The sequence below is a fragment of the Anguilla rostrata genome, chromosome 1 (assembly GCF_018555375.3).
Source record: "Anguilla rostrata isolate EN2019 chromosome 1, ASM1855537v3, whole genome shotgun sequence".
NCBI classification, from domain to species: Eukaryota; Metazoa; Chordata; class Actinopteri; order Anguilliformes; family Anguillidae; genus Anguilla; species Anguilla rostrata.
The window spans coordinates 69,850,159-69,877,381 of NC_057933.1; the positions used below are offsets into that span (position 1 = coordinate 69,850,159).

Sequence of the window (27,223 nt, forward strand, 5' to 3'; positions counted from 1 at the left end):
CGACGGTTCACCTTGTCCCAGAGATGTCCATGCTTGCTTGAAGCACAAGGTCTGTCACACACACGTCATCCTCTCCGCAGTCCTTAAAGAAAGGGATCTGGAGATGCAGACAGAAGGAGAGCAAGAGGAGAAAAGAGCTGCTTTATTGGTTTTAAAATGAGACGTGGGGTTTTTTCAAGAGGATGGGCGGGAGGTTCGACTCACAAATTTCTTGAGTGTGGTGGGCCAGCCCTCGTCCAGCACCGGACCGCTCTCTGTGTCGTTGATCTTGAAGCGCAGGGAGAAGCCAATGGGCCTGATATAGTCCGCTGTGTCCTACCGGGGAAAGAGTGCCTTACACCTAGTAGCATATCCACAGAACCCTACTTTATTACGTATGTTTCTTTAATTAACTAAATGCAGGCCAAAGAGGAAACATGTTTTGAAAAATGCGTTATAATGTATTATGAGTTCTTGCTATTTCTGTGCACCATGAGTGTTGTGCAAAGCAGGGCTACTCAATTCCAGGTACTGTGGGCCACAGTGTCTGCAGGCATTTGCTCCACCTATGTACTACACCACCAGATTTCAGTAATTACCTTACTTCCTGGACCAAGGAGGTTAAAATAGCCAGTGAAATCAGGTTTTGTGTAGTACATGGTTGGAGCAAATACCTGCAGACACAGTGGCCCTGGAGTTGAGTAGGGCTCAGTTCAGTAGTGCTCAAGCTGGAGTTGAGTAGCGCTGGTGTAAAGTGATGTGCGCGTGGTGTCTGTGGATCACGTGACTCACAAACACGTGGAAGGGCAGCGTGAGGCAGACGAGCTCCCCAACCCGCACCCGCGCCCCGACCAGCGTCTGCCGCTGAGAGTTGTTGTCGAAGAGCGCCCGCGCCGACAGCTTCCTGTCGTCCAGCATGGCCCCCACCTGCAGCTCTGAGAGGGAGGGGCGAGGGAGAGGGGCAGGAAGAGGAAACCGGTTAAAGAAGGACACACAGGCAGAGGTGATGTGTGGGGAACGCAAACTGTATGCGGGGTAGGCAAAAAAACATGGCCAACAAAAGAGCCATATTAATAAAGATATCTGCAATGCGCTCAATGGTTTCCAAAAGAACAGAAGAGGAAAATCCAGCTTCAGAAAGTAAAAATCCTCCCCAGACTTTTGTTCCATCACCTGGATTTGCTAATTAGTGCAGTTCTTTAGCCAGGAGGTTGAACTAATTAGAGAAATCAGCTGGCTAAGTTCATGGGTGGGAGAAACACACGGCAGGACTTTTACTTTATGACCCCTGAACTTTCCACCTCTGCAAAATTTCCAGGAAAAGCAGCACTGTGCCACTGGTAGACAAACAGTAAGGAAGAGCTGACTGTGACACTGGCAGTTGTAAGGAACAGCCAACTGACTCTGGCAGACACACTGAACAGCTGACTGTGACCACGGCAGTTGTAAAGAAGAGCAGACTGTTACACTGGCAGATGTAAGGAACAGCCGACTGACACTGACAAATGTAATGAAGAGCCCATTGAGGAGTGCACACAGCGCAGAGGGTCAGGGGCACAGAGGCGGGCAGTCACAGAGGGGGGGACACACAGCGGGGCCTGTTACCGAACTGGGTCCCGTGAGAGCCGGGGGAGCGGGAGAGGGCCAGGAAGCAGGCGGAGGCGTTGAGGCAGGCCGAGTCCCGCGTCCCCCTCTGGCAGTTCTTCTGGATCACGTTGATGGAGTGCGGCTGGAAGGACAGGCTCATGTTGATCTGCACGATACCGCGAGAGCTGGCGCAGGAAAGGGGGGATGAGGACGGAGAAAGAGAGGGAAAAAAAGACCACGTGAGAAATGCCACGAACTGTTCACCCTCCTTTCTTCAAGGTGCAGGAGCAAATGTTAAATGTCTGCTGAAAAAGAGGACAGAAAGCAGAGAGATACATACAGGCATGCTGCCTTTAAACACCATGTGTATCATCATGGAAAAAGCCATATTTAATGAATGGGGTGCTCCGGACAGAGCCACCCAGTCCCGTCTCTGCAGGGCTGTACTGTAGGTCAGAAGATTTCAGGTCCCTGCTGAGTAATTACTGTGTGATTCATTCACCTAATAAGCACCTTAAATGGGCTCATTGAGACGCTCCTCAGAGGGGCTGCTGGGTAGTGAAAGAGAGCTTTAAATCACGCTCGGCTACCTGAGCAGCACGGCGCTCCCCTGCGCCCCCACCGCCAGGTCCAGCAGCCTGTCCCCGTCCAGGTCCAACCGGGCGCTCACGCTCCGCCCGAAATACTGCAGGCTCGGGGACAGAGCCTGCCCTGAGATACGCTGGGGGGAGAGGGAGGGGGGAGGGAGGGAGCGAGTGAGAGAGAGAGGGAGAGAGGGAGAGGGTGGGAGAGAGAGGGAGAGAAGAAGGGAGGGAGAGAGAGGGTGGGTGGGAGAGAGAGGGAGGTTGAAAGAGAGAGGGGGAGGGTAAAAGAGAGAGAGAGGCAGAGAGAGAGTATGTGGATGCGAGAGAGAGCAAGGGAGAGATAGGGAAGGGGAAGGAAAGAGAGAGAGAGGGAGACAGAGGCAGGTGGGAGTGAGAGAGGGGGAGGGAGAGCGATGGAAGAGAGGACAAAGATAAAGAAAAGTAAAGAGAAAATAAACAGAACAGTAAAAACAGATGAGTGTTGGCTTTACTCATTTATGCACATAAAATCAACCAGTTTCCCTGAGTCTCCTGCCTCTGTCTGTACGGTGGCACTTTGGCACGCTGCCATCTTTCCATCAGAACAAACAGCTAAATTGTTACTTAAGCAAGCGTAGAGGTACCTGCTTGTACAGAGGGATAATATTGTTCCCCAGTCCATGATAGATGTAGAGCGCCCCCCGGTGGCCGTCCTCCAGCGGCGCTCCCACCAGAAGGTCGGTGTAGCCGTCGTGGTTGAGGTCGGGGGCTGTCGCCATGGAGTAGCCAAACCTGGCATCCTGGGCCTTGCGCTGCGATTGCAGGGTCCCGTTGGCAATGAAGAGCACCTGAGACAGAGAGGGGTGGGTCAGAGGTCAATGGAAGGGAAGAGAGGAACGGCAGGAAGCGATGTCACGGCAATGAAAACTGGGTGGGCAGAGGGCTACTGTCAGATCTGATCTCCTCCCAATTTGGAAGTGCACTGATACACACGCCCAACTACAACGTCTTCCCTCCATTTTCGGACTTTCTCCGCACCTTATTCAGGGTGTACACGTACACCCGTCCGGCCTCCTTGTTTCCGGCCCCCAGGAACATGGGTGCGGCCACCAGAAGGACGTCCGTCGTCCCGTCCTGGTCCACGTCCACCGCACACACCTCGCTTCCGAAGTAAGAGCCGATCTGCGGGGGGGAGAGGGATGGTAGACACATTACGACAGAGCGGGGCACTCAAACCGTCATTCAAAATGGCTGCAGGGGAATTCGGAATTAACAGCACAGCGTCACGAGTGGCTCAGATCCTAACAGCAAAATGCAGAGTCAGCGAAATGACCTGAGGGGAAGAGTACTGGGTCCGACTCGACTGAACAGTTACAGGCAATAAAGAAAGGCCAGTCCATAGAGACAGACAGACAGACAGACAGACAGAGAGACAGGCTGACAGACAGACAGACATACAGACAGACAGACTGGCTGACAGACAGACAGACTGAAAAAAGAAGGACAGACCTGTTCTCCGTTCAAGGCCTGTGTGATGATGACGTCTCCATTGGGCTTGAGGTCAAACAGGATCACTTTGCCCTTGTGCTTAAAGCGCGGAGCTCCAGCGATGTACAGCCTTCTCCCCTGCTTTACCACTACTGAGGAAACGGTGTAACCTGCAACAGACAAGCACAAGCTGTCTATTACACATACACATACACACACACGCACTCACACACACAAGCACTCACACATACAAACACACACACACACACAAGCGCTCACACATACAAACATACACACACACGCATGCACACATATACACAAACATACACACACACACACAGACTGTGTAGAAAGTGTGCAGGTGGGTGTGTAAAAGCCCAGTGTTTGGAGAGAAGTGCACAGTCATACCCAGGTAAGCAGCATGGTTCTTCAGCTCCAGGGGAAACTCCTTCTCGAAAGCCTCTCGTGGGGGCATGATACGCCCCTCGCTGCTCTCCTTCAGCACCCCCCCGTCCCAGTCGTACGCCCCCACCATCCCAAACAGGATCCCATCCTAAAACCAGAGACAGACAGAAGGCCGGGGAGCAAAGCCGGGCTTAATGTGAGCAGCAAGACCAAACCAGGAAGAGAATCACAGACACGAGAGATCACATGACAGAAGGAATGTGACACGAGCAGACTCACATCCATGATGTGTGTGGAGAACCCGATCTGTGACATCTCCATCTTGAAAGAGCTCTCGTTGTAGCCCAGCGTACCTGTAACAATGCAGAAACATCACTGTGGCAAACACGCCTGCCACAGGCCACCGAAGTGGCTTTCCAAGGGGCCCTCCAGCACAGAGACACAGGGAGATGATGTTCAAATAGTCCACATTTATTTACGAGGGTTTGGCAAGATGTTACAGCCAAGTGAGCAGATGTAAAACCCTGTCATGACAGAGAGGCTCCCTTGTGTGGGTGGGGATGGCAGATTTAACCTGTGCGCAATGATTACCTCACTACGCACAGGTGCAGCCACTCCTGTTCCTGGGTCCAATTAGCCTGGCTAATTATCTCATTCTTAACCAATTATCCAATTGGCCAGGTCTAATTAGCTTGACCCAGGGCAGGTGTGGCTGCTTAAACCAGCCATCCCCACACCACAATCACTTTTAGCTTCTGTTCCTCTCTCCGTCCACTCCCTCATTCTCTTCATCTTTCTCCCCCCATTCAGCTCAAACCGGATGTTATCGTGCAGCACCCCCTTCTGTCACCACCAGGCACGAGGTGGGCATCCATATTTCCTGCATGTATCCGATCTCACGACACTGCTCCTTCACTCTACCCCTCCTCCTTCCTCATTTCCTCCCTCCTTTCCTCCCTCCCTCTTTCCCTTCAGACTTGGGTTGGCTGGCTCCCCTTCCTTCCTCCCTCCCTCACCCTCCAGGCTGAAGATTCGGTCCCCCAGCGCGTCCACGATGTCGTTGAGCGCCGCCTCGTCCGTCACGTTGAAGAAGTACTTCTCGTCGGGGTCGCTGGCGATGTACTTGATCTCGTTGATAAAGGTCTCTGGGTCCTGCTGCCTTCGGATGTAGTGTCCCAGGACCTTGACAAAGCAGAGCAACAGCACCTCCATAGTGTTAGAAGATGTGAGGTGAGACAACAGTAGCTGTTATACAAGCCATTCACAACAACAGTACCTGCATAGCATTAACTTTATGCAACAGATATATTTCCATATATGGAGATCCAACATATTGTCCAAAATATTTGATCTCCATATATGGTAATATCAAGATTTTTTGTGACAAAATCTGTTCTCGTTACATTGTCAGAAATAAACTACACATACCAATGATATCAAGACCGATTTATTTGTGAAATCTGAAACTGTTACGTGAGATAAACAACATATTGTGATTCGTATTGAGAAGTTTACTGAATAGTATACTGGTCACAAAGGAAGAGCACTTGCACATCCTTCAGAGGACTTGGGATGGAAAACAACACCGTGATGTCAGAGTCCAAAACAACGCCCCCACACTGACAAGGACGGAGAGAGCCGGCCAACTGCACCCCCACGGTGTCCGAGAGGGGAAAATAAATCACACTGTGAGGCACGGGATGAGAGACAAGAACAAAAACTATATACCGGCCAGGAACCAGAATCTCTCCTATTTCACTTTGACCACAACTGCCGAATTTGTTCTCAACAGGAAAACAGCAGCTGAAATGCAATTATCTACATGAAGACATCTTTAAAAACTCTGAGATGTCATTCAACCAGAGGTGGGAAAATCCAGGCACAGAAAGTAAAAGTCCCTCCCCTGTATATTTTTGTTCATTTTAATCATCCAATCGCCTGACCCCTCGGACGCTGCACCTCTGCCTCCAAACCCCCCAGAGGCTGCTGAGCTGTGAGGAGTCACACATGGGGAACGTGAAACACCTAAAACCCCTGCAGACAAACCGCGGCGCTGACCGTCCTCTTTGTGAAGGTTCGGGCCGTATTCCCCCCCCGTCCCTCCGCACAGCGCCCCCCTCGACGGCCGTAAAACGCACGCTGATGCCTAAAACACAGAGCCGGCCCCGCGGGGGCACGCGGCTCCCGCTTTCATGCTTGGCGAGGCGCTTTCTTCGCCCCTCTCCCCGGGGCGCTATTTTTGTTCTGCCTGTTTCTTAAGGAAAACGCACTCCGCCCGAACGCAAAAGCGGGAGAAAACCTCCACAAGGGAGGTCAGATTACCTTTCAGCGCCCCTCCCGCCCGCCTCAGCCTCAGGCCGAGGTTGCTCTGGTAGCACGGAAGCTTTAAACAAACAGGGTGGAGTTCTACACTGCAAAACCCAAATGTACTGTTTCCAAATTAACGGAGTAGTCTGACTCTGAACTTTCAAAATGGAATAAGCTGTCAGAGCTCAATTAAAAAGAGGAAAAAAACATTCAAATAAACTTCATTTTTTTGCTTTACAGTGTATATATTCCAACTGATTAAATTTGGTTGGGTAGATCAGTTCTGCCTTTTCCAAACTCCCCGGTCTCCTCTCCTTCTCAAGAGGCGCTGCCTCGCCTCCAGCCCACCCAGCTCCATACCACAGAGGGGACCCCTTCTTCTGAGGACTGTGAGTCTACCATAGCCATCCTCCCTCCACCTCTTCTCCTCTCCTCCTCTTCCCCCTTTCCTCCTCCGCCGCTCCGGCTCCGGTGGGGCCCGGGGCTCGGGGACGGGCGCTCCTCTCGGGGTTCAGCGTGGTCCCGCGCCCCGTCTTTCAGGGAGGGCCACAGGTCATACAGAGACCGGTCCCCGTCCACCCACAGATGGGACAGGGGCCACTGGAGGAGCGGTGGGTGGGGGCCGGGGGAGGAGGTCGAACGGGACAGCGGGGCACGAGTGGGAGGGCAGTTTCGAGGACAGCGGGGGGGGGAGGGGGGTTATATTTGCAGTGGGGGTTGTGATAGGTCGGGACAGGTGTTTGGTATTGGATTGGAGGGAGCATTGGAGGATTAAAAGTGACAGGTGCAATGGGGAGACCAATTATTGCCACGGGGTGATCGCAAGGTTTCGTGTGAGGAGGTTGATTGGATGGGTTCATTCAGAGAGTGTCAGAGGGAGGGGAGGGAGGTTATTTGGCACATCACAAATTAAGGTGTAGAGCAAGGGGTTCACAAGAGAGCCAAACAACAAGTTGATCGTTAATCTATGGGCTTATAATGCAAGCTTATTATACTATAAAATATGTATATTTTTAATAGATAACGAAAAGGCCCTAAATCTGCATCTTCTGACAATACACAGTGATTAAAGTAGTGTGTGTACATGTAGAGCATATAGTGGTACTTAAATTAAATAGCAGTTTATGGACAGAGGAGGCATTTTAATGAGGTCCTGGGGTGATTCAAAAAGCCCAGACAGTCACATTCAGTGCTAGATGGCGAAGGTTGGTTTTGATACAAAAATGCACGGCTGTAATTTTAGCTCACTTAGGCATAGTGACACATAGTGTCAGTTAGAGAATTAACAGCCCACCCAACTGTGTTCCCATAAAATAAAACAGAGCCCACTTTACAGAGGAACTCATGTGCATACAAGCCTGGCAAGTGAGATAGAGAAAATTAAAGGAAGAAAATCAAAAACGTGTATAAGAGAACTTACCAGTTATTTACTGTTCCAGATATGGGTGGGGTGCTGTGTGTCAATGGGGTAGAGTTTTATTGTGTTGTGTAGGTGGGGTGTGTTGTATGTAACGGTGGTAGAGTTGTATAGTGTTGTTTTTGGTGGGTGTGTTGTGTGTCGGTGGGGTAGAGTTGCACAGTATTGTGTAGGTGCGGTGTTGTGTGTCAGTGAGGTAGAGCTGCATAGTGTTGTGTAGGTGGGGTGTTGTGCGTTATAAGGGTAGAGTTGTATAGTGTTGTGTAGGAGGCGTGTTGTATGTAAGTCGGGTAGAGTTGTATAGTGTTGTGTAGGAGGCGCGTTGTATGTAAGTCGGGTAGAGCTGCATAGTGTTGTGTAGGTGGGGTGTTGTGTGTTATAAAGGCAGAGTTGTGCAGCGTTGTGTAGGAGGGGTGTGCTGTGTGTCTGCGCTGCACAGTAGTGTGCCGTCAGGTCGAGGCGGTGGGCACTCACAGCGATGGCGTATCGAGTGATGTTCCGCTTCTCACACTCTGCCAGGGCCTCAGGAAGCTCCTCCCCGTCATGTGACTCCCCGTCTGTCACCACGATCATGACCTTGGTGGCTCCTTCCCTGGCACCCCTCTCAGGACTGAACGCCTCCGTGCTGCAGGCAGGCAGAAAGGGGGCGTGGTCAGAGAGGAGGGGGCGCGGGGCATAGACACACATTCCGAATATCCAACACTTCGCTTCCATTTGACTTAAGAGCTTTTCCACCTTCCTACAGGTACACTGAACAACGTCTTCCTCGTCCTCAGGAATTTACAGCTTAACTGAAATCATAGGCAAGCATAGTGTGTACCTAGCCATGTCTACCCAGCTAGCAGCGAAGAAAAAACACAAGAAAATTTCTTACACCTTTGATAAAACGAAGTAGTAAGAGAACCAATCCATCAGCATAAAACTGCAACAGTCTACAGATCAGAAACTGCTTAATTCCAGTTGCATTTTTGCATACCTCTTTGTTTCTGTGCAATGATCCCAGCACACTGGGGGAAGGTTTTGCAAGATATTGCAACATTACCTCGTGTTTACCATATTATCAGCCCTGCGTCCCGAGTTGTGCAGTACAGAAAAACACAATAAAGACAGGAATGTGAGAAAAACTCTTCTTTTCAGAAACTCGTGATGGTGCCATATCAGATGATGTAGAAAAACAGTGTTGGGCAATGGGCAGTTTAGCTCAGGGAGAGAGAGAGAGAGAGAGAGAGGAAGGTGGGACCAAGGGAGGGCAGACAGACAAAAAACATAGAACAAAGAGAAGAAGTAGACACAGGATAGAAACAGGATGAGAGATTCGGGAGAGAAACTGGCATAAAGACTGACAGATCATACGCAGAGAAAGACTGGATCATACACAAATGCAGAATACCGACAAATAATCAACGCTGTCCTTCATCCTTGCTGAGACACAAGTCTGAGACTTACGGAAATGAGGCAGTGTGGATACCATTAAAATACACACACACACACACAAACACATACCCACATGCATGCACACGCACACAAACATACGCACACATGAAATTCAGCAAATTGGGAAATGTGTTGTTGCACCTGCTGTTGTGAGACACACCCGTGTGTATGGAACCTGCACAGTTCCTCTCTTTGTGTGTCACACACACACACACACACACACACATAACCAGCTCCACCCTGTCGTCGGACTGTGACCTGTTTTCAGAAAGTTAAATAGCAGAATCAAATCAGTCAAGCCAGCCATTTTCAGGCGACTTTCCAGCACCAGGCTAAATATAACATGGCGGTTTAACCGCAAGAAACCCTGAGGTAAAAACAAGCACTTCCCAATCCAGTCTGCTAATTATACACGCAGTCAGACGAGATGGGGTTAAGGGGGGAGAGAAAGGGGGAGGACAGAGAAAGGAGAGAGGGAGACGAATGGGAGTCAAAGAGACGGAGAAAAGAAGGGAGAGAAGATTAAAAAATGTAAAAGATGGAATATAAACAGAGGCTGGGTAGGGCGAGTGCACAGAAAAGAAATATAGAACAATTGGGCACAGAAAGAAAGACAGGAGGGACTGACTGAAACCAAAATAGGCAACGTGGGGTTACTGTAGCTGAAATAGTGAGTGGAGGAGGAGGAGGAGGAGGAAACGGTCGGTATTTTTGAGAAGGATTTTTGGGCTGAGAAAATGAATAGGAGAGGGACACAAGGAGATAAAAGAAAAACAAGCAGTCCTAATTGTGGGGCCCTGGGTGTATTTATACTCAGTTTTATTGAGCTGCAGTAGAAGGATGATGTGGCAATGACACAACTGCACAGGACCGCTCTCACAATACTGGCCCCAGGAAGATGAGAAGAGAGCCTGTTCATCTTCCTTCACTGATATATTCAAACACATCACACAGAAAGGACAGAAGACAATGTCCATCTCTGAATTAAGGATGATTGTATGTGTGTGTGTGTTTGTTTGTGTCATGCCAGTGTGTATTTCTTTCAGCCTGTTTCTTGGTGTGAACACCAGCTAGTTAGTGTATACATATGAATTTGCATCTATAAGCCTGTTTCTATATGTTCGGGTGACCGCTTGCTTGTGTGCGACTAATTATGTGTTTCAGGGAGCAAGAGTGTGTACTTTCGTACATGTATGTTTGTGAGTGCATTGTATGCTTGCGTGTGATTATATGCCAGTGTGTATGTATATGTGCCAGGGTGTGTGAGGGCGCATGTGAGTGTACCAGTGTATGTGAGTATGCATGTGTACATACCAGTGTGTGTGCCAGTGTGTTTGAATATGTACGTGTGTATGCCAGCTATATGTGAGTATGTATGTGTGTGTGCCAGTGTGAGAGAGTGTGTATGTGTGTGTATGTGTACAGAGTGAGTATATGTGCTAATATGTGTGTGTATGTGTGAGAGTTTGTATGTGTGCGTATGTGTGTGTCAGTGTGCATGTGTGTATATGTGTGAGAGTGCGTATGTGGGCGCATGTGTGCGTCAGTGTGTATGTGTGAGAGTGCGTATGTGGGCGTATGTGTGCGTCAGTGTGTATGTGTGAGAGTGCGTATGTGGGCGTATGTGTGTGTCAGTGTGTATGTGTGAGAGTGCGTATGTGGGCGTATGTGTGTGTCAGTGTGTGTGAGTACATGCCAGCATATGTGAGTATGTATGTGTGTGTGCCAGTGTGAGAGAGTGTGTATGTGTGTGTATGTGTAGAGAGTGTGTATGCGTGCGTATATGTGTGTGTATGTGTGAGAGTGTGTATGTGGGCGTATGTGTGTGTCAGTGTGTGTGTGTATGCATGCGTATGCGTGCGTATGCGTGCGCATATGTGTGTGTGTGTGCGTGCGTATGCGTGTGTCAGTGCGTGTGTGTGCATGAGTGTGTATGCGTGTGTCAGCGTGTGTATGCGTGCGTCTACGTGTGTGTTGGTGTGTGAGAGTGTGTGTGTGTGCATGCATGCGTATGCGTGTGTCAGTGTGTGTATGCGTGCGTATGCGTGCGTATATGTGTGTGTGTGTGATTATGTTGTCAGCGCGTGTTTGTACAGCTGTAGGAGTGGACGCCGGTCCCATCAGCACAGCACTGACCACACCTGCAGCCCCGCTGAAGCAGCTCCATCTGCAGCATCAAAGCGCCCCTAATATCAATGTTATCGTAACCCTTTCTCCTTCCGTCCTCAAACCCAGACCGCTATCATTTCATCCGCTGTTCTTTCTCCCCGCGTCTTCGTCAGCGGAGGCAGCAGGGTGAGACGTGGGAAATCAGAGGAATGAACAGGGTGGGGAAGGAACAGGAAAGTGAAAGAGAGAGGTTAGAAACACACAAAGGAGACAGGAGTGATGGATTGGAAAAGGTTAAACCGGCTATTAAAACTTGCGGTCGTAAGTCACCTGGAAAATAATTTCCAGAAAATTCTATTTTTGTTTAAAATATTGGCATTTCTATAGTGGCATTTCCATTTCCAGAGGTTATTTTATTAATACGTTATTTTATTTTTTGTTCTGTAAAGTAAGACATATACAATTACCTCCATTTCTCAGATGATGTTCAGGGTGTGTTTGAACAGGAAGAAATGTCTGCATTTTTGGCACATGTGGCATTTGTGTGAATTTAATAAAAGTGGAATTAAGTAAAAGAAAAATCGTTCGTGAAAATTCAGCTTCTAAGTATCAGGTATCCACCCTGTGCACCTTTAAAAACATAAATGAGACGATTTAGTCACACAGGTCAGGGATCGAATGTCACGTCAGGACCTCTGACTGCAGTGCAGCCTATTAGGTAGGCTGAGCTCGCACATCGCGGTGCAGGCCCACTTACGATCACCTTTGTGTGGAGAGAAAATGCACATGTGGAAAAGGGCGGAAGAGAGGAAACACAAGAGAAAGCAGAGAATGAGAGAGAGAGAGAGATAGAGAGAGGGCGAGAGAGAGAGAGAGAACGAGTGAGAGAGACAGAGAGAGAGATAGAGGAACAGAGAGAGAGAGAGAGAGAGAGGGGAACAGAGAGAGAGAGAGAGAGGGTGGGTGAGAGAGAGAGGAACAGAAAGAGAGAGAGGGAGAGAGTGAGAGAGAGAGAGGAACAGCAGGCTCAGAGAGAGCGCACAGTCCAGTGTTAAATCAACTCCGGTCCAGAGTAGAACTGTATGTTCTCTGTTAGAGTTGATTCAACACTGGGGCGTCTCACTCTGCAGCTCCGGCGCACTGACCAGCCCATGTGGACGGCGTACGCAGTGCGGGTCTCTCTCCCCTCCTGGCGGCTGATGTTCTTGGCGGCTTCCACCACTTCCTGCGTCGTCTGATAGTCCCTGAGAGACCACTCGTGCACCGAAACCTCTCCGTACTGCAGCACCCCCACCTACACGGCCCGAAAAAACACACCGTCACATGACTGCACAGGCACACGCACAGCAGCCTGCAGAAACACTCGGGCATACGTACCCAGCAATGCAGACTCACGCAGCTAAGCACTGATTTCAACAGCTACACATACACCACACACAACTACACACCGGTAAGGTTGATTTAGGAAAATAGCACACACTTACAAATGCATTGTGATGTATGCTGATTTGCATAATTACACAAATTTATTTCGTACACAGTCATCTTGAAAACTACACTGGGCTTTGCGCATCTAAACACCAAAATAAACAACAACACATCAATACACATTATTAAGAAGCACAGAACCGAAGCGAAATGCAACTCCATAGCAACATACATCGCATACAATCACACAGCAACAGGCCAACGCACAACGACACACTAATGTGCCCAACCACGTATTGGCATGCCCAGCCACACACTGATTTTCATAATTACATAATGTAACATAACCCATAATAACATATTGATTCAAATAAATATACACTGACACAGAGACTAAGGACTGACACAACTCTGTCTAAATACACTCTCTTCCATAGTGCATATTATGCACTGCTACCATGCACATAATTGCACAGTTAAGTTCAGCGTGTATAACTGGATAGCAGCCTGGCCTCTCTGTGGTTTCGAGCTGAGCAGCGGGGTTAACTAATAGCCCCGTGCCCTCCTCTCCCGCTCAAATGGATCATTTTGGGAGTTTCAGAATCTGTCCAAAAACCAGAGGAATTTCCGTCTCGCTTTGCCTTGCCTCCCCTCCTCCTCCACCCCCCTCCTTACTCCCCTCGTCCCCCCTTTCTTACCACACTAAGAATGCGCTAGCTTAAGTCACGTCCACGTTTATTAATACTGGTATTCATTTTAACCTTACATCCGTACTTCCACTCTTCCTCAGCCCACTTCTGGCTGTGACTGTGTTGTTTGTCCAGTCAGAAGTGAAGTTCAAACGCGCAGACATGAGTCATGACTGCAATGATGAACTAATTTTGGGGTTCAGTGAATTCTGTGAATAGCATAAATGTGAACACACAGATGGTATAGTAAACATGCACACATGCACAGGCACACACTCTCTCTCTCTCACACACACGCACAAACGCAGACACACACAAACATGCACACACACACACTCACACACACAGACACACACTCTCTGACACACACTCACACGCAGAGACACACACTCTCTGACACACACACATACACACATACACCCGAACACACACACACACACACATACAAAATGTTCTTGCCTGCATTTGTTCAGGGCTGATGTGGAACTTGCTGAGAATGTTGCTGAGGAAGTTCTGCACTTCATACCAGGGGTAGATGCTGTTGGAGCCGTCCAGCACAATCACTATGTCCATGAAGGTGGTGCATCCTGACACACATACAAGCATGCACACAGACACACACAGTCACACAGACACACAGTCACACACACACACAAGGGCAGATACACAGAACCAGATTTAATTCAACAATGCCATGACGGGGCTTTGTGTCATGGTGACTGGTGCAGGAGCTAGAGCTGCCCTACTTTGTGCAGTAGGTGCAATGGTCTTCCGGGGCTCCATGTCGTCACTGACGGAAACGCAGATGCCCGTGCTGAACACCGAGGTGCCGCACTCCTGTGACCACAAGGGGGCGCATGCCTGCGGGGGAGAGAGAGAGAGAACAGGGTCTACTGCCACCGCAACCTGGCTACTCTTCAGCTCTGAATACCAATAAAAGTCAGTGATGTGAAATGAACCCGGAAGGTAGGAGAGTGGGGGAAAGAAAGGGTCGGGGTAGCAGAGCGGGGGGGTTGTGGAAAGAGACGTAACGGGGGGTGGGAGGACAGAGGGCTGACAATTGTTGACAAATGTTGGCAGCTGCCATAAATGCTTTTGCAGAGTTGGAACAACTGATGCCAGAAAAGCCATTTAAATAGAACAGCACTGAAATCAAGGGGAAGGAAAAAAAACCATAAAAACATTTACATCTTCAAAGCGCAGTATTTATTTGACTTCTTAACCAAAGCGAAGAACAGAAGGCGGGGGGGGGGGGGGGAGGGGAGGGGGGGAGAGAGAGAGAAAAAGAGAATTAAGCGTACCAGCAGATGAAAGAAAAACAAAAATTCATACGCCCGGAGACAAAGGGGAGAGGGGGATGGGGGGACAGACAGAGAGACTAAAACGGCGCTGGTTTTACGCGGCCTGTCATTAGAAAGGGCTGGAACGCCGCTGCGACACGCAGTCTCAGACGGAGAGGAGCGGAGCAAGGGCCGGAGGAGAGGAGAGGAGGGAGAGAGGGCCGGAGGAGAGGAGGGAGAGAGGGCCGGAGGAGAGGAGGGAGAGAGGGCCGGAGGAGAGCAGGGAGAGAGGTGCCTGGCTTTTGCGAGGCCTGTCATTACAATGGGCTGCATTCCGATCCGCTTATAGCTCTGACCACAAGGGCGGCAGCGCGCGCGCACACACGCACACACACGCAGACACGCGCGCGGAGGGGCAACACCCAGAAACCGCGCGGGCCCGTCCCCCTGCCCCGCCGCCGCGGCTGAACTGCCCATGACACCGCGCCCCCGGGCGAGCGCCGGCCCTCTGGCGTGGTCGCTGAGCAACTCCGGCGAACCAACTCGGGAACGGGCGCGCTTTCCCAAAAACTGGGACAATGTGGCGGGGAGGGCCCTCCGCCTCTCTGGGGGAGGGGGGCGGGGGGCAGGTCCACTCCCTCGGCCCCTGACAGAGCGGGACACTCGGACAGATGGGACAGGCGCGACACCCTTCCTTCTGTGATGAAGGCCAGACGGAATTTTAACTGCATGATAAAAGCGATCGCCGTTTCCTACGACGGCTGAGACACAGCCCACAGACGACGCCGTCTAAAGATGTGGACGGGCCTGGGCTCTGAGTCACCGCCCGTTCACCCGCTCCCTCACATGCCCTCTCCTCCCTCTATCGTGACATCTTTTCTTTTTTTGGCGTGTACCTGCTCTGACTTGTGCCCACATCCTCTCGCTGATCTTTATTCTACACGTCACGTCCCCGCTCCCCTTCCCCGCACCCGTTTCGCCCGCCCCTCCCCACCACCGCACAAACCCCAGGCCTGCAGTAAACAGGATGAAGTCCCCGGAGGGCGTCTGCGTGGAGGAAGGTGACCGTGGCACGGGGATTTCTGCACCACACGGCCACAGGGCCGCAAAAAAACAAAAGTGAATCACTCAAATGGCGGTAAGACCGCAGTCAACGCTGCCGATCCCATCCATCCCCCATTACCCAGTTAAGATTTAAGATTTCAGCCTAACATAAAGCAACTCATCACCATTATTCACCGCCGATATCGTGACTGCTAATGTGCAGTTAATTAATATTGACGGCATATTTCTTGATGTCGATGATACTATGCTAGAGCAAAGCATGTGTTGTAGCACCCGCCAATAAAACAGCAACTTGAGCACTGTAACCCAAAATCACAAGGATCAGTAAAGTTACGCTGTATGAATTTGAAGGGCACTGTGGTGGACCTGCAGTGGAGGTGTGGTAGATGCAACAGTATGGCTCTGTTGGACTGCAATGAAAGGACACTATATGAGTCAATAATTTTACATTACAATATATCTTATCCACAGTGGCTTATATAGCTACCATTCTTTTACATATAACCCCTTTATACTGCTGGAAGTGCGCTGAAAATAATCAGTTTTTTTTTAGCACCATACTCAAGCCTTCAACAGCATTCCCAGCTGGGAAGCAAACCCACGCCCCCTGAGCTGCAAGCTCAGTCTCCTGGCCGTTGTGGCACACAGCCACCCTGCAGTACGGCTGCTTTGTGGACCAGCCCGGCCGGTGTGCGGCACTGTGGAGCTGCACCGGAGGCACGGCGCCTGGTGCAGCTCTGTTCCCGCCTCAGCCTCACCAGGAAGCCATCCGGGGAGTCCGGGCTCAGGGTCATCCCCAGGTGGGAGTTCTTCAGATTCCGAGACACGTTCTGGAAGGCCGTCTCCCCTACACGGAAAAAAAGAAAGGAAAACCAGGTAAAGATGGAACGTCGTGACATCACCATGACATCACATCCGTGACACCCCGGCATGACATCACATCCGTGACACCCCGGCTTCCTCAGTGGCACATACCGCTGAGGCACTTCTTCAGCTCTAACTTAGATGGAAGCAGCGCAGACTGACCAGTGCAAGGGAGGAAGGTGTGTTGTGCTTAGCTTCATAAGCCAGGCTTTACCTCTCTGCAGGGCAGCATACTGCTAAACCCGCCCACCTCACAGAAACATGACCAGCATTTTTTAACCAATCAGTTCGACTCAGTGACCGCGGGTTCAACAGGTGTCACCTGACTTGATCAGTACTATTTTTAACCCTTCTGCCATTCAATGATCACTGACAGAAAGAGCCTCATTTCATCGTGTGAAGTGTACTTGCCAATTATTACTTATTAGCATAAATACTCATTAGACGCTCATGAGGGGGTGGTGGATATATGGTATATGGGTGAGTCCATGAATGCGGTGCAGTTATTCAAGTTGACTAGAGTAGAAACATGACCTACTCATTCATAAAAAATACATTTTTGAGAAGTTTGTGAACTTTTGTGTGGCTTCTCAAGAAGGCAAGAAATATTTCCAAGTTACATAAAAGCCACATTTAATTAAATTATGGTGAATGTATTGTTCTGTCATATCTGTTTGTATTGCATTAACTGTATTGTATTGGGTGTTTTTTCATGCCTATGTTTGAAAGTTAGTGGACCAAATGGAAATTAGCCTGCTGGCTTTCTTGTTTTTCTATACTCAACCATTTTTAAAGGCTTACTATCTGCAATGCAGTCTTATGAAATCTTGCTTTTAAATGGTCTAATAAATTCATTCATTCTAAATCTAGATCTACCCTTTTATTAGTCCTTCGTTCTTTGAACAGGATTGATTTAACGGTGGAGAGCAGATTCAAACGGTCTGGTGTAATGATCCTCTATCAGTTTCACTATTATTACTGTAATACACAGCACATGCCTCACCTTAGGTTCCCCACCGCTAACCAGACCAGAAAAATATTCGCAGGAAACGACCGCTGCGTCAGTTTATCAAAGACATTGTTCACGTTCAAAAATAACAGTTTCACATTTCATTTTTATTTCGGTCATAAAACCTAAGAGCATCAAAGTAATACTGTATAGAACAGCTTGGCACATATGTGTCTGCTGTGGGCGCTCTTGCTGTACTGAAGACCGCTCCTCATAGCCACAGAATGACATCACGCTCTCGGTAACCCTCTCCAGTACTGTCACGTTCCCAGCGCCCCTGAGCCGCGCTATCAAAACTCAAAACCAAGCTGAAGCACCGAAAGGCACAAGCACCAGAAGTCAAACAGGCCCAGAGCCAAAGCGCTGAATTACAGTGTGGGGAGAACTGTTTTTAAACCCCTTCCGTCGCTGTAACGTCATCCATCGATTTGCGAAAGTGCACATTAGCGTAGCGCTCCTCCGTGATGCGTGCAGCCATTCGCCTCCTCTTTTCACTCAGTCGCCCATTAGATGTGAGGGAACACCGCGCAGGGCGCCTGCATCGCTCACACAGTTTACAGCAGCCGCCATACAGCGCCTGACTGAGCACATCGCTCAGAACACCAAACGAGTGTGACTCGGATACTATTGATTGTAGATAGTAGTGTCAACAAACACAAGGCCATTCGAACTGAATACAACATGAAATGGATTATATGTGAAACACTAAAAAATGGGACTGTTACTGTGCCTTCACAATGGCTAGCATCACTTTAGTGGACTATGGAGCACAAAGAAGCATATCTCAACAGTGCACGGCATATTGTGTTATTATCTGAATACTGCTATCACCATTATGTCATTTAGGTGGAAATTTTGTTATTTAAGTTAGCCGATTTCAACATTAAATGTAGTCAATTTTGCAACATACAGAATTAATATCATTGGCAAAAACTGAAGTCTTTCACTGAAGTACTTTTTATTACTTCAATGAATACATTTCTATTTCAGTTATTAAAATACTGGGATCTTTTCATTTAATTAAAGGTACTTGTTTTGATGCAAGCGTGTTTATTTTAATCTTTCAATAAAACTGGACATAATTGTTTTGCACATATAACTTGACTTATTATATATAGTTCATGGTTTTGAATTGTGTTTTAACAGCTTTAAATAACGTGTTTAAAAAAGATGCGTAAGCAATAGAAAAGTCCCATCTATTTCCACCGCAACTGAAATTCATGAAACTCAATGTGATTCGAGATAGGACTGTCAATCATAACTGGCTGGATATGACTGGTTTATAAATACGTAACCACTCCCCTCACACCAAAGAAGGGCCGAGCAAGTTTCCATAATTGCCAACAGAATGAAACAGATGCAATGATAATATTTTAACATGCCCACAGACATGGGGGTTTCTGCAGACATGGGATTTTTTTCAGCTGTTGAAACTACTGAACACCGAATTTGCTGTACAGGGAAAGCGTTTAGCTTTATTCAGCACTATGACTGGAGATGATTTCCCTGCAATGACACACAGACTATTTTTGCCAGCCAAACATTAGAAGCACTGCTACAAAAGACATTCATAACAACCACCTCCGTCTGGAAGTTGTTCATCATAGCTGAAAACACATTTCTTCCTCTTCAAGAGAAAGATTTTTGGTTTTAAGGCCTCTCCCTCACCCAGATTGACTTTAGTGCAGTTGGAGCTCCTTTCCTCAGCCACGGTGCACTTGTAGATGTCTCCCTTCCTGCTATTGGCTGGCCCGTCCCAGGGCGCTCCAACCAGCATCCTGCATTGTAAACGCACAGCGAATCAGGGGTAGGGACATATACTCCATGTCAGAGTAAAAAGTACAGTGCAAGTGCTACCTTGTGATCTTACCACTTCGCCACTTCTACTGTAAGAAGCATAGATTTCATCTTAATTACTGATGTATGTGAGTGTGTGCTTGTGGTGTTGCACTAATTTACACTTGCAAAATTATTCCATGGAAATAATCAACAAAGCTAGCATACCGTGTCAGCATTCCCCCACCCCCCTTATATATTTGTCTCCCCAATTCATAAAGTCTCAATCTCATTTAATCTAATCTCCATTCACTACTGCGCCACCCACACCCGCACACCAGGACACAGTGGTGTCACAGTGAAGAATTTGCAGTCCAACCCTACAAGCACTGCTCAGAGGCGTAAACTGTTTCTCACTGGCAGCCTATGAGTGCCTGTCATGTCCCTGGGAGGACTTAATTTAGAGGAAACCCAAGAGACCCTGCCTTATTTAAGGAATAATTTCCCTCCAAACCAAAAAAACATTATTTTTTACAATCTATAGACAATAAAACAATGCACATGTAATGCCTTACATTGTAAGATAAAAATAATGTATCTGGGAAGAACGCCTAGCCCAGGTTAATATGAAAAATACATTGGCATCACTGAAAGCAGTGACAGTCCTACCATCTAAGCGATTTCAAAATCAATCCTACTCAGCACGTGGGTGCTTGTCTGCCTCAGTCAAGTTAGTTGGTGTGTCAATACATGGTTCTGTTAAACTTTATCTCCAAAAGACAGAGTGCTCTCCCATTTCCATATTTTCCTTACTCCATTTCCATTACTGTATGAGAAATGCTGGTGAAAGGCTTTATGGGAATTGTATTTCATTCTACTTAAAGGTTGTGAAAATGAACTAACCTATATTTGGTATGTATTAATAACACTATACATCATTACTGCCATATGTATTTCATGAAATGGGTGAGGCAAATTGTATCAGTTAAAATCAGCCGTTCTCTTTTCATTGAGATTCTCTCTTTTACAACTGGGTGATAGTAAATGATATCAACATTATTGAAACCAAACATTTAATGTTCATTTTAATGGTTGTACTGCCAGCATTGGGACAGGACAAGCATTAATATTTCACAACCCAATTTCATTAACCATTTCAATGCCATATTGCATTATACAAAAATAGCCTCTGGCAGTACAGTGAAGCCATGCTTTCAAACCTGGTAACTCACAATTTCTCGCCTTCAACCTCATGCTGCAGCACCGAGAAGCCAAATAACGCATCTTCTGGTCCAGTAAAGATCCGGGGCCTTTTCACATCGACATTGAAACACTGACACAACCCTGAAAGGCAGAGAGGGGAAACGAAGGAAAGAGAATCGTGTGTTTGCACACAGTGTGATAACTACTCCACTTCACTGCTTAACACAGGACATAACCCTGCATGCAATACACACAGACACACACGGAGATGCACTCACATCTCACGTTGTCATTGCCAGCATGTTTAAAGTCAACATTTTGAAATACACTGTAAATTTGTATCTGCAGTCAGTTGAAAGGACAAAGGGAAAGGTAAGAGGAGAGGTAAAGGGGAGCCAGGAAAGGTAAGAGCAAAACAAGCGAGAGGGAAAAGAGGAGAGCGGGAAGGGCGTGGGCTATAAAAACTCTAAATACAGTGGCCTCCCTGTCTGGACATACAAACCTGCCCTTTATACAGAGAGAGAGAGAGAGGAAAGAGAGGGGAGAGAGAGAGAGAGAGAGAGAGAGAGAGAGAGAATGAGAGTAGAGAAGAGAGAAAGGAGAAAGGTAAAAGAGAGAGGAAAGGGGAGAGGAAAGGAAGAGCAAAACAAGCGAGGGGGAAATGGAGGAAGGACATAGGTATATAATTACACTTTCAGGCTCCATGATATAGACATAATACCTCTTATGCCATAAAAATCAGGAGAATTACATTTATTGTCAAAGAGTATTTTAAGGGAGCAGAATACGGGGAAACAGGGTTGGTACCAAATGCTCACAGCCAGTTCATATTTCATTATCCAAACAATTCTTATGTCAAAGACTTAAGGGAGCAATCTGACAGTTGGCACTGTCGGGCCACCTGTGTTATCACGTTGGGCCTCATTTGCCTTCGTTTTCCCAGTGAGCGTTCATTACCAAGGTCCTTCAAACCCTCTTTAGACGCAAGGTGGGTGTGGCAGGGCTCAGTTTGTGAGGGGGAATAAGGGCAATCGGAGGACCACGCCTACTGGTTAAGCACACTTGGATAAAATCAGTTACAAATCAGTCCAGAGTTTAAAAGTGTGCGTTCTTTTCCCAGCAGGGGTCTGAGACAGGGGATTGCAGATCCTTCAGAGAGAGCGAGCGAGACTGAATCGTTGGTTGGCTGAAAAGCTGTTGGTGCTTAATTTATTTCGCCTTTGTTTTAATTTTTCTGTACACCCAAGGGTGTGTCACCGTGTATGACAGTGGGTAATTCCAGTCCTGGCAGGCTGGTGTGTCTGGAGGTTTTTGTTTCCAACAATTACCCTGACTAAATTAGCTGTAAAACACCAACACAGTTCCTCTTGTACATTAGATAACAGTAAAATGTCTCACATTGGGACGCGACAGCCGTCTTCAGCTGTTCTCCGTGCACTTATCAAGAACAGCAGCTAAAATGTCAGATGGTGTAAATGTTAGGGCTAATTAGGCAGTTTAAGGCCAGAAACCAGCGTGAAAACCAGAAATAGATAAGACTTATTATCCACCTCTGCTTTAAACAGTCCCTGCACAAGGTCAACCCCTGGAGTCAGAACTGTAACATTTCATGAAAGAATTCACTTTTCATTTGCAACTGTTAATCCATTCAGTGCAGTGCTGAGTTCTTCAGCAGAGCTGGAATGAGAGAGGGAGAATCCAAATGTGTAGGATGTTCACCTGGATGTGATCTCTCTCTCCCTCTCTCATTACCTCCCTTGACCCTCTATTGGCATTTTCACGTGTTTTCTCTCATTTTTTAGAGCTTGCTTGGCCCCCTTGAGCTTGTTTTTCCCTTTGTTCTACAGCTTGTCCCACATCCCTCTCGTTTAATGCTCACTGGATTTAGCTGCACCTAAAAGACTCAGTGCTGCCGGTGGCTGCTATGCCAACTGTTACCATTCAAACAGCCCAGTGACAGTCAGGACAAAACTTCATTTAATAATTCAATTTTTATTTTAAATCTATTATATACCATCCATTTACTCTCATGCATTCTCAGTACTTTCCCACACTCTGAATATACATGGACTACGGATGTCTCAGTCTAATTCTGTTCCATTGTGGCCAAACTTTTTCAGCCAGCACATTTCTTACAACAGGCATCCAAAATAAACAGCACAGCACAGTAATGATCTGACATGGACATCTTGTGTTATAACAAGTCCCCTCTCTCCCACAGCCTAGCGCGATGCAGTGTCCGGTTAATGTGTCTGTCCAATTTCTTTTTTGCTGTTTTTTAATGAAATTACAAGACTTTCCGCCTTCTTTCCCTTCATCATGTCCTGGATGTTTATTAGTCTCTCTCTCTCTCTCTCTCTCTCTCTCTCTCCCTCCCTGGGGGGGCGGGGGTGGATGGAGGGAGGCAGAGAGATGGACGGAGAGAGAAAGAGAGATAGACAGAGAGACAGGGAGAAATCCCCAGCCTCCCCATACACACACCTGTGTTATACATTTCAGTAAAGCATAACACAGAGTCTAAAGCCAGAAGGCTGGTCACAACATTGAGAGGTCTGTGAAAGCTATCACCCCCCAAGAACACACTGACACCAACACCCTTCTGTATGGGCCAGAAAATACAAACAGACACACGTACACAACACGCCGGTAGCTACATACATATCCCCTAAGTCTGTTAGTGTATAAATATGCTAAACCTTACGTAAATGGCTATCCCACAGAGACTTGGTGAGTAAAAACAACTTGTGGTGACTGCACTTTGGCCCATGGTTGCTAAGTCCTGCAATGTCTTGAATTTCTGTTACGGAAGCCATATTTCCAAACCCCCAAGTAGCTTTTCTGTGCAGTTGCATTACTATGTAGCAGGCTTGATTCTGTCATGCGTCATATAACATGGAGGTCCAAAAGACTCCTAGTAATAATGAAAGTAGGCCTACAGCACAATGTCTCTTTTTTGTTGAAACAAAAAGCCCTTTCTCCCTTTTTCTCACCCCTCAAAGTCCAGTTCTGGTCGAAATAACATCACTAAACTGAGGGCAAACAGACCAAAACGGCATTTTGAGTCTGCACCACTGAAAGCCAACTGCCGCTCTGAAGGAAATACCAAAATAAACCGTGCGCAAAGGTGAACTGTGAAATGAAAACATAAGATTAAAATACACGCTGATTTTTATAAACGATAAGGTAAACCAGGAGACTTAGCCCAGACTAGACATGTAGGAAAGACATCCTAAGAAAATGAATGCTGAAATGAAAATAACATGAAATACCACTGCAAGGAAATTTAGGAAACAGCTGTACATGGTAGGAGCTATTCCAAGTATAACCAGAGGGTACGACCTAACATACCTGAGTTATACTGCTATCGATGATGGTTTTCAGAAGATTAATGCTATGCACAGGGATATGTTCTGTTGGTATGTCTGTTTACTGCAATAAATGTAGGTTTATTAACTGTACTATGATGTCAGCAAGTGATCAATTCTAAAATAATTACCTGCCTAATAATTAAAGCATGCATACGTAAAAACAACACTGGTTAAAATCTTTGACTAGTAGACTCGCAAAAATCCTTACCTTTTAGAAGTACCATCGACTTCAGGAGAAACAGGAATCCGCGAAACTCCATGTATACAAGGTGGTTTTCTCTCTCTTGCTGATTCGCTCTTTTTTCACTTTAATTCCCAGGGGTTCCGTTTAAATGCAGTACATTCGGCATAACACCCGCCCGCTCACGCGCGCTTTTTACTTGTCTAATTCCTTTGGGCTCCGTTTAAATGCAGTTCCAGTGGCATAACTTTCCCTCGCGTACTCCAGATATACAATTACTGGCATCACATTCTCATAAAAGGCATTGCATTAATAAATTAATGTAGGCTACAGACTACGCGATTGTAACAAATAAAAGCTACCAAGTGTTATCCCTACTTTCGCCAGTAAATTTGCTGAGTTACTTGAAGAGGTTTAAAATGAATCTGAACAGTAGCTGGTAATGGATACAAAAGGAGAAATCAAGTTTAACTTAACTTCGCGTAGGTCCTTCGATTTTAATAATTCCCCTGGTAATATCTTGTTCACGCATTTACTGCGATGTATTTAGTTAAAATCAATTGATCGCATTTTAAATATGCTTATCAGCCGTTGACAAGTTCAATTATCACAATACAAAAATAGGCATACTAATAATAATAATAAACTTTTACCTGGTTTCATACAAAACTACACTAGTTGTATCCGAACTTTTCTATTTCATTTCAGGTGTGCATTCCACTTGCATTCTAGCGCAAAACCTACACCTGCATCTCCAAACTGAAGCCTGATTCGCTTACTGCGGTGCGAGCGCACGAGCTCTGTACAAGAATCCCGTTACACGATTGCTGCTCGAAACATCAAAGCCAGAGGCTGTTGCATGCAGGTTAATTTTTTTTTGCCTATTTCAGTCAAAACTAAACAGTTAAAGTGGCGAAGGTAACCTAGCTGCGTAAGCGTGCCCGTACTGTTTCATAATGTTTGCTCACCTTTCTTTGTGTGTCTATGCTCCGATATTACCATGGCACGAAATATTTGTATATGTTGACCTAATAATTTCTGAAAATAAATGTGGAATATTAATGCTAATTAAAAAGATCCGGACTCAGCTTCAGATTTAAATGCGCTCCTCTTTTCGTTTATCCATTCTCTCTTTAGATTTTAGTTCTCTGGCGTTTTCTCCTTGGACTGCAAAAGTTCACTCCAAAATACACATAGGCGAAATGAAAGAGTGCTTTTATTGTACAGCGCTCCCTCGATGTTCACTCGCTCTCCTTCTCCTCTCACTGCGCGCCTGGTTCGCATTTAAAAAACCCCAAACCACATTCGCTCTCTCTGTGTCTCTGTTTTCTGTTTTTTATACTCATTTCTTTTCCATCTTTATTTTTTCTCCACACACACTCCTCCTCTTCCCTCCACCTCGCATGGGTGGAGACCACCGCTGTTCTTAGCTGAGAAATTGAGACAGAACATAGAACATAGTTTCAAAAATTGGCATAATGAAATTTTACAGAAAAGTTCAAAGGTACCGATCAATTCAATAGAATTATATATATACTAAATATTAAAAGTAAGCCACTTTGATTCTTTATTCAGTGTTTTTCAGAGTTTATATAGATTTGGGTATTTATAGATATCACTTTCCGTTTTGATTAGATATGCTATTATTTTCCATTTATTATGTCTTGGGTATGCTGAAACACAAACAACATTTTGAGAACGTTATTGAATATGCATTATTGCAAGTGTTTTTTGGTTTGTTTTTGTATCTAGTTAAATTATTTTATTTATTATTTTGAACAGAGCATTTTTATGATTGGCTAAGCCTCCTGAACAGATCCTGCCCCGGTCTTTCAATTCCCTATACTTGCATTTGTAAAACTGGCAGGATGTCTGAAACTTCTGAAAATATCTTTCCTCACAAAATTGTCTGGGCCAATCAAAAAAATCCAATAAAACTGAAATATATTTTTTAAAACCTAGAAAATAAACCACTTCATGGAACAAGGAAAAGCTTCCAAAAAAGTGCTTGCTGCTTAATTGCTGAAAACTGTCCTGCAGTTCAGTGTAGTAGCTTTCAGTGATTGACAGTGATGTAGTCCATTCCCTTTAATGAACAGCCATTCCACTGTGCCACCATCTTGCATACATTCAGCCATGCTTTAGAGGCTTTGAACATGTGGAGAAATACCTAGAAATACACACTGTTGTTATTATTTATCTGTAATAAGACAGAAATGCTGTTACTTTACTAGATTTATAGAGAGTCCTGCTCATTTGGGTTGCTTCTTCCAGCCCATTTTCAACTGTTCAAGAACATTCTGCAGAATGTAGGCATGGATGTGTAAAAAAAACTGTAGTCCTGGTAAAAGATCCTGGGCTTTTTCAGGGCCAAAAACTGGAATGTTCTTGGCTGGCCAAATCAATCACCCAAACTAAATCCAACAGAACATGCATTTCACTTGCTGAAGGCTAAAAGCCCCTGAAACAAACAGGAACTGAAGATGGCTGAAGTACTTACCTGCCAGAGCGTCTCCAGGGAAGATATCCAGCATCTGTCTATGGTTCACAGAATTCAGGTAGTCATGGGATGCAATGCATTTTGAACCAAGTACTAAATATGACTTTATTTAAGATGTTATTCTTTTGTTCAACTACAAATCTCCCTTAACATGGTGTGGGGGTTTGGGTGGGGTGTGGGGGGGTCTACGTATAAAAAGACTGTACACAGGTCACCCAATACGGATGTACTGCAAATACGCTCAAATCAGAGCTAACAGTGTGCACTGTAACCATATGTTCATCGTTTCCTTTTCAAATCCATATGTGCTGAAGTACAGAGCCAAAACAACTGAAACTGTCTTACTGCCAAAATACTTACGGACCACCCTGTATATGTTACACACTGTAGCACATAAAGGATGACAAAAGCCCGTAAAAAGTGCATGGCACACACTGTCCCCAAAATCTGTGACTGCTTCCCCAAGCAAAGCAGTCTAGAACCAGGGTTGTCAGGACCGGTGGTCTAAAGCAAGGCAATACACCTTCAGATGTTGCACGTGTGTGCATTACCCGACTCTCCAAAACAAAAA

At 46.6% G+C, this 27,223-nt stretch overlaps 1 protein-coding gene across 1 annotated transcript in view; it reads right to left on the minus strand.

The window, feature by feature from the left end:
* itga10 (integrin, alpha 10) overlaps nucleotides 1–25,465 on the minus strand; it is a 31,209-nt gene extending 5,744 nt beyond the window's left edge. Inside the window, exons 1-19 of the mRNA XM_064296410.1 lie at nucleotides 24,180–25,465; nucleotides 20,633–20,744; nucleotides 19,293–19,402; nucleotides 16,510–16,598; nucleotides 14,153–14,267; nucleotides 13,866–13,993; nucleotides 12,435–12,583; nucleotides 8,221–8,371; nucleotides 5,039–5,204; nucleotides 4,302–4,375; nucleotides 4,026–4,170; nucleotides 3,639–3,787; nucleotides 3,168–3,311; nucleotides 2,774–2,977; nucleotides 2,157–2,287; nucleotides 1,585–1,751; nucleotides 772–914; nucleotides 205–315; nucleotides 12–97 (exon numbers count right to left, since the gene is read on the minus strand). Coding sequence (XP_064152480.1) covers nucleotides 12–97; nucleotides 205–315; nucleotides 772–914; nucleotides 1,585–1,751; nucleotides 2,157–2,287; nucleotides 2,774–2,977; nucleotides 3,168–3,311; nucleotides 3,639–3,787; nucleotides 4,026–4,170; nucleotides 4,302–4,375; nucleotides 5,039–5,204; nucleotides 8,221–8,371; nucleotides 12,435–12,583; nucleotides 13,866–13,993; nucleotides 14,153–14,267; nucleotides 16,510–16,598; nucleotides 19,293–19,402; nucleotides 20,633–20,744; nucleotides 24,180–24,231 — 2,426 coding nt within the window. The 5' untranslated portion in view covers nucleotides 24,232–25,465. The remainder of the gene's footprint in view (nucleotides 1–11; nucleotides 98–204; nucleotides 316–771; nucleotides 915–1,584; nucleotides 1,752–2,156; nucleotides 2,288–2,773; nucleotides 2,978–3,167; nucleotides 3,312–3,638; nucleotides 3,788–4,025; nucleotides 4,171–4,301; nucleotides 4,376–5,038; nucleotides 5,205–8,220; nucleotides 8,372–12,434; nucleotides 12,584–13,865; nucleotides 13,994–14,152; nucleotides 14,268–16,509; nucleotides 16,599–19,292; nucleotides 19,403–20,632; nucleotides 20,745–24,179) is intronic.
* Between the last annotated feature and the right edge of the window lie 1,758 nt (nucleotides 25,466–27,223).